At 45.4% G+C, this 7,454-nt stretch overlaps 1 protein-coding gene and 1 non-coding gene across 2 annotated transcripts in view; one reads left to right on the top strand and one right to left on the bottom strand.

Moving 5' to 3' along the window:
- LTA4H (leukotriene A4 hydrolase) overlaps positions 1-2,407 on the bottom strand; it is an 18,416-nt gene extending 16,009 nt beyond the window's left edge. Inside the window, exons 1-2 of the mRNA XM_009882641.1 lie at positions 2,384-2,407; positions 317-397 (exon numbers count right to left, since the gene is read on the bottom strand). Of these exons, the coding sequence (XP_009880943.1) occupies positions 317-397; positions 2,384-2,407 (105 nt within the window). The remainder of the gene's footprint in view (positions 1-316; positions 398-2,383) is intronic.
- On the top strand, positions 75-146 carry TRNAD-GUC. Its single transcript has one exon. It is a non-coding gene; the product is annotated as a tRNA-Asp (tRNA).
- Positions 2,408-7,454: the final 5,047 nt, after the last annotated feature.

Here is a 7,454-nt window from a genome sequence, read left to right as displayed (position 1 = left end):
GAGCCGGCGCGCCGCCGGGCTGTCAGCATGCAGAAACCATGTGAGGGTTGGCCGGAGAACAATTCGTGTACAGTTCCTCGTTAGTATAGTGGTAAGTATCCCCGCCTGTCACGCGGGAGACCGGGGTTCGATTCCCCGACGGGGAGGTACATATTTTTTTCTCCCTTCTTTTTTTTTATTCCGCTGCCCGACGTGACCTCCACCCCAGAGGCAAAAAGCAAAATCACAGCTGTTGCCAGACCGCCGTTGGAAGAGTACCGCGACTTTAAACCAGGAATCATGGAAGAAGAACACAGGCCGGGGCCTGTCTGCCTACCTGCTTCAGGCCTGAGGCAGCCCTGGGGAGCAGCTGGGCGTCTGTGGGGTTAGACGGGCTCAGCTGCTTAGCTGAGAGAACCTGTGGGGAAAGTATTTTTATATTTAAATGGCTCAAACAGCTGAACAAGGGGGGTTAATTAAACCTTTCAGAAACATTCACCTTTTTTCTTAAAACAACATGGAAATACTGCCCCCCACCCCCACCCCGGCCCAGCCTCATCAAAATCTGTGAGGTAGAAGCAATGGGAAGAGGGACAGGTCTGGCAGAAGGGGAAAGGTGGAGGGCCGAAGGCCTCTCCCGGCCTGTGATAACGCAGCCCCTCGTTTTAATCCTCAAAGAGAGAACTTTGGAGACGGGGAAGTCCCGAGGCTGCGCCAGACCCCGTCCCGAGCCCCTGCTTCCAGCCAGCGGGCCGGTGCCATCTTCTGCACTGGCTACATTGCAAAACAGCTGTGAGACTCCATCATTGCGCTTACTGGGTATCGTCAGAAACACTTTTTGAGCCCCCCCGGCTTCTTTTTAATCCTTCTGCCAAAAGGCATTGTTTGTTTGTTTATTTATTACCATTTCAGCACAAGGATACTAAAAGAGACCTCCTCCCTTCTGTGGGAGGTCAGCAGATGCGGGGCAGAAGGAGAGGAAGGAGTGTCCCAGCCGATCACACGTGAAAGGGGTAAGGAATTAGGACCCGAGACAAGAGGCCAAGGCACTTGGCGGCAAGGGGTGCAGGCTGTGTGTGCCTGGTGTTCAGTGCGGAGCGCCCTGCTCCGGACCCGGCTTTGTGCACTCAGACAGTTTCGATGAGATAAATTTGACGCCCTGACCTGGGCATTGAAAGCAAATTATTCTGTACCACTGTGTGACCTCGCATCAGCCATACAAACACAGCAGCAAGCACTCAAGTAAGGACATACACAAGAAAAATTATCTCTGTGTGGTAAGAGCTAAGATCCAATTTGACAGCAAAGTTTGACAACAAAGGGCGATTACTTTTAACAAAACATTGCTGGAAGCCACAGACATGTAATGCCGAATGCAGAAGCTAACATTTGTCACCTTTAGAAATCATTTCCTGAAACAGCGCGTCCTCAGCCTGTGTGCACACAACCATGGGAGCAGTGCACCAGGAGCTGCGGGGAGCTGCAGGCACAGGAGGGATGCAGGGCTTGAGGTACAGTGCAAGACCAAGAGGTGATTTCCATGGGCTCACCAGCTGGTGGCAAAGCCCCTGGGCCTCCAGAGAGCATCCCTCCTGCCCCAGCTGTCCCATTTGGATGTGGCCCTGAGATGGGAATGTGAAAAGCACATGAAGAAGAGGGGATGTGACATGGTCCGTCGTCCACAGTGATACCCTGGAGCTTTGTATAAACGAGCTTGACTAGAGACACATGCAGACAAGTCCAGATAAACCCAGGCAGGAGAGGAAGGGAGTTGCAGTGGCTCTATTGTTGCGTGTATTACAGAAAGAAGAAAAAATAACCCCAACATTTTTCCTTTTGCAATTTCTGAGTTTCCTCCCATGCCCACTTCCCTTTCTCAAAATCCACATATATATGTCATCAAAAACACAAGGAAACTTGATTGTGTTTAATAGGCAGTTTATTTTAAAACAGAGGATGGACCATAAAATAAGATGTAAGAACCATTTAGTAGTTCATATGCGTTGGCATCCAGTCAGGTAATTTCAGCTGTCATAAAACAATAAGGGATTAGAAAAGCAATTCATTCAAAACAGAAATATGCTGACAGTGCTTTGCAGGCACAAAAAGAGTCTTGCAAGCAAATCCATACCTGCTTAGTCAGGACTCCTGTTTTCAGATTAAGCTTTCACAGTGCACAAGCAAACTACCCAAGAGGCAAAGTTTTGCTACAGGTGTGCAACTTCTAGGATCCCGGGAAGTCATTCTCATTTGTGCGTGGGCAAAGGTAAAAGGAAAAGGAACAAGGAGCTCAGGGCATTGAAAAGGGTTGTATAAAGTCAGCCTTTTCCCCCCTGCAGGTTACTTTGTTCTCACCCAAGTCTCCCCCAGGTCAGCTCAACTTCTTTCCTCTCCCCTGCGGTACCAAACCCTTCCCATTCACCCCCATGGTGCTGTCACATGCCACCAGGCAGCACGGAGCCAGCACTGCTGGAATGCCAGCAACAGTGCCAGCAAGCCCAGCCGCAGCTGCTCGCACTGCCTCGGACCTCCATGAGAATTCTGGTGTGGTCCAGGCTGGCTTCCCCGTGGGCAAAGTCCACAGATGGCACAAGGTGAGGGAGCACTGGCAGGAAGCCTCCTGCAGCGTTTGCAGAAGGAAAGTTTGAATGAGGGCCCACACTAATGAAATCTGGAGGAGCAATCACTGCCATATTGTTAGTAAAAATCTCGCCCTGATTTCTTCTTCAAATGCCTATCGAATTATCCACATACAGCTTTCATCCGCATCTCTTTTGAGGCTTCTAGTAATCCCACTCAGCTTGCCATCACGTGTGTGTTTTATTATCCTCACCTTGTCAAAAGCTCAGGGAAAGCCGGTATCAGCCTTATGGCTGGGAGAGAAAGCTGTGGCCAAACCAGCAAGATCAGAGCTGGCTGGAAAGTAAACTGCTGCTTGCAACCTTGCTGATCACACTGTGTGGTAGCAAAGCAGCGCTGACAGGAGGTCTGCACTAGAGGTTCAGCCTAAGCATGTTAACAGCATCTTGTTAAAGCATCTTGTTTAAGCATGTTCGGGCCCTGGGTACTGTGTAACTCTGTATTCCATCCTTTGTGTTGTATCCATATGTGTATTTAACCAAGTGTGTTTTATGTATGCTTAACTCTGCCAAATGTTTTAATTAACCTTTGTCAAGATGATTTTTGGAAGGCAGAAGATTTCTTGCAAATGTTGGAGACTGCTTTATGTCATTATTAATTATGAAACACAAACTTAGGAGCACTGAGAATCTTGGAAGTTTTATGTTGGTTACTCAATGGGCAAGGAAAAGAAGAGAGGACTCCCTTCTTAAACCTAGTAACTATAGCAATAAATTCATGTTTTAAGCCTAGTTAAAAATAAGTTCTTGGCAATTGTTCTTGGCGGTCCCAATGGGGAAACTTAAACAGAACCATCTACCGAAAATATGCTACTTGTGTTTTCACTTAGAAGGAAACTAATCAATAAATAGGGAGACCAAGTAGAGCAGAGCAAAAAATGCTGCTATAAGTGCTCAGCAAGGGCTAATAGCAGGAATAGACATTGGCAAATTGTTCACAAGCTTTCTTGCAGGTCAGGACATCCAACGTAAGCATGATGAACGGACAATTTAGGAGGATACAAGCCCTCTACTCCACCTTGATTCTTCTACAGAGACTCTTGGTGCTAAACCTTTTGGCTGGTAAGAGCAGAGGGGAATGTGGTTGCCCCTCAGAAGGCGCTGAAACAATTTACACCAGTAGCTGCTATATGCTTCTGATCATATAAATAAAAAAAAGCATCCTGGAAGAATTTAATCTTAATTCGAGAAGTTTTAGCCTGTTATTGTTAGTATCCACTAACTGTTGTCCCCAAGGACCCCAACAAGCTCTGCAGTCTTCTCCCTGCACTGAGGATTCTGATTGCCGGTGGCCCCCGACCAGTTCTAGGTGCTGCCAGCCTCAGATCAGCTCCTGGGAAAAGACCTGCGTGAGGATGCCAGCTAAGCCATGGCTGTCTCCAGTCACTGCCACCATCTCTGCCTTGCTCGCTTTGTGCAAGTGCTGCGAGGCTGCACCCTCGTTGGTGGCAGCGTGGCCCTATCAGCCCACAAGGAGCAGCCCACTCCTGCAGCTCCCTGGCACACCAACCATCATGGAGCAGGATGCAGGTCTGTGAGCACAGCGTGCCCCTGAGGAGCTGGCGATTGAGTCCTTTCATTGAAAATTTCCAATCTCTTTACACAGATTCGGGTCTTCAGGTGCTGCGCTTTGCTGCAGCCCCACTTGGGTCAGTGGAGCAGTGCTAATCTAAGCCAGATGGGATGCCGACCTACCCGCCACTTAAAAAATACCCAGGCCACCATCAGGCATTTGATCCCAACGCATGCTGTGGTTTTATGACTCCTCCAGACTAGCCTGGCATCTTTCCACGTTAGCTTATAATAAGGCTAAATTAGATGTCCACTTTTTCTCCAGTAGCTCTTAACATATTGAGCACTCAATACTCAAGCATAAAGATTTACAAGGAACTGTTCACTTTTGTGCCTGAACAACCACTAATGGGTCCAGTTTCCTGGGACAGATGGGGTGGAAAATGTTTTAAACCAGTATCTTATTAATAGTTTATTCTGCATTTATTTTTGTAGCAGCTTTAGAGCATCTATTCTGCTTCTGTTTTTCTAAGAAAGACAGGTTCTCAGCCCTGTCTTCTTTGTAGAAGCCAACAACTGTTTCATACAACTGTATTTCTACATGTCAGATGGTCTGTTAAATATAATTTCTATTGTCCTTCTTTTCATTTGGAAGGAATCTGTTTTGTAACTTTTTTGGTTCCTCCTTTCTTCTGATTTTTAAAATATTTTTGCACAGGCAGTCATGTTTTTTTTTAACTTCCAGCTTACATCACCAGAATGATTAGCCTCAGCTTTTAGGTGCTATGTTTAAGGTATCATAGACACCTGATGTTCAGAGTAATTTGTATTATTTCAAAACTAAAGCACCCCAAAATCACATATCACATGTGAAACTGTTAACCTACAACTTTGGGATACACTGGTAAATAACTAACTTTAAAATTGCCACTTGAATTGCCCGTATTTGCATTTCTACGCAGTTATGACACAATTAAGTTTTACCACTTCGAGGTGTGCAATGTGTTTTATTCTCCAGAGGATGTTATTTAACTGTTCACAGAGATCTGGCAACCTCAGGGTGTCATCATGACAGGCTCAGGTAAGGACAATTCCTGCCTCAAAAATAAAAACCCCAGATGATACACAGTTAACTCTTCTGTTAATTTGAGGCTAAACATCTTTTACACTATTTAGCCTGCTCAGCATTTTGGTTTTTCTCAGATATTTTCTTTGTTTAAGCATTTGAAATCGCCTGGATGGCAACACTTCCGCTTTCTAGTCATGTTTTTCACATTTACCAACAGTGGGTGCAGCATCCTTCCCCATCTCAGAACATTAGCGCACACAAAACTTTATTATAGAGACAGAATTGCAGTATATGAAGTCTATGTATAAAGATCAATACAAACTGACCTCTGGATAAACTCAGGGAGTTGTTTTAGGGGTAGGAGCACTACTGAATTTATGCCTAGATCTGGTGCTGACTTTTACCAACAGATGCACAGAAATAAATCCATCTCCTCCCACTTCCACATGAAGCAATGGGTTATTCTCAGCGCAACATGCAGTAATTAGGCTGCTTTTGCGCTCATTGTTGGGCCTATAGTTTACACCTGTAGATCTGTAGGTTGGATTTCCCTTAGCTAGGCTTGATTTTTTTTTTTAGTTAGATATGCTTCTTTGAGCCTTTTTTTGATTCTTTGGGGAGATGGTGCAGAGCTTTTGCGTATAATTATCTGGATATTTGTCCCTCGCGTCCAAGTTCAGAGCAGGAATACAAACCAGAGAAAGAAACAAGTGGAAACTAAATAATTGTGCAGGAAAATACCATATTACCCAAAGGCTTCAGCAAAAAGCAGAAGTCTCGTACATCTCGACTACAGATGTCTTTACTCAAGAATGGGAACAGAGAAGAAATATTTACTAAACAGCAAAATCTTCTATTACAATTTTGGAAGAAAAACTTAGTCATGTGCTTTCCTCTTTTCAGTCAGTGTGACAGTATCTCTCTATAATTTTGAGGTTGCAGAGGGCTTGCTTATTTCTTCTGCCTGGTTTACTACATTTACATCATCTGCAGTTAATGCAGCACCAACCAATGGAAATTTTCGCAAACCATTTGATTTCACATTTTTCTGCCCCCTCTTATGTGTAGACTTGGAGTGTGATCTGAAGACTTGGTATTAGAGCAATGTTTATATTACTACACATGCTTATGTGGTGTTGCCAGTCCCTTCATATTTCAAAGGCTTTGTGTCTGGCACAGAAGAATCTTATGTTTTTTAATCGGAATTTGCCTTTGTGACCCTTCGCCTGGCAGCAGCACTGGTTTCGACTTGTAGAGGTCAAACTGGGAAAATGGAGTTATTCCATGCCAGTACTTAACAAGCTCTGCTTTTTCACGACAAGCAATGAAAGAGGTTTAATCAAACACTACTTTATTATAGAGGAGGAAAAAAAAAATAAAAGAGAAAGGAAGCAAGAGAATTATCAAAAAGCCAAAGAGAAACGCTTTCTCCAAAATCACTGGATGATAGTGTGAGTCTTCTCAGTGAAGGGCATCACTTCTCAGTGAAGGGCTGCGAGGGTATGAACAGCAACTGCTTGTTCACAGCTTGTTGTCCTCTTTGTTTCTCAAACCCAGGTGTGCCTCCACTTATCCTTATTTAGGCTACTGGTTAACGGGTTCCCACCGTTTACTCTGCAGTGATGACCTGCTTGCCACCATGCTCTTCATCAGTCATCTCTGTTTGCTATTCCTTTGCCCTAGAGACCTCAGCTCCTTTGCAGGAATATCCAGAAAGCCCACACAGTGTTCTTGCCATAAAGGGAAGACTCCCTAAACAGATGTACTAGCAAACTTCCCCTTTGTCTGTAATGGGGATGCCCCAAGCCTGAGAAACACTGGAGACGATTACCACAGGCATAGTCAGCTTTTCACAACACAGTCAGTAACTTTCCTGTTTCTCTCATAGCTGGTTTTTATCATGGCTATTTCATAAGACAGAAGTGCCTTCCTGCCTCTCTCCCAACTTATTGCGTAACATACAACATAACACACAAACTGATTAAGTCTGCTGTTCAGGCGGCACTCTCTGCACTAAAAACGTGTGGATCACCCCATCCATCCAGGTTTCCATGCCTGTGGTGCTCTCGGTAGAGGGACTGGTCTTCTCCTCTTGGCTCACCATGTGTAACCTCAGCCAAGTGATGTTGCTACACCAGGATGCCTGCAGCCCTGCCCTTTCTGTGCAGGGATAGCTCTGAAACTGTGAGGGAGGACCTTCTTGGGAAAGGCCATGCACCCAGAGGAAAGGGGTCCTCTGCAGGTTTGTGCAGAGC

The sequence above is a fragment of the Charadrius vociferus genome, unplaced genomic scaffold, assembly GCF_000708025.1.
Source record: "Charadrius vociferus isolate BGI_N301 unplaced genomic scaffold, ASM70802v2 scaffold72, whole genome shotgun sequence".
NCBI classification, from domain to species: Eukaryota; Metazoa; Chordata; class Aves; order Charadriiformes; family Charadriidae; genus Charadrius; species Charadrius vociferus.
The sequence above is the reverse complement of the archived record's forward strand: the minus strand, read 5'-3'. Positions and strand labels throughout refer to the sequence as shown.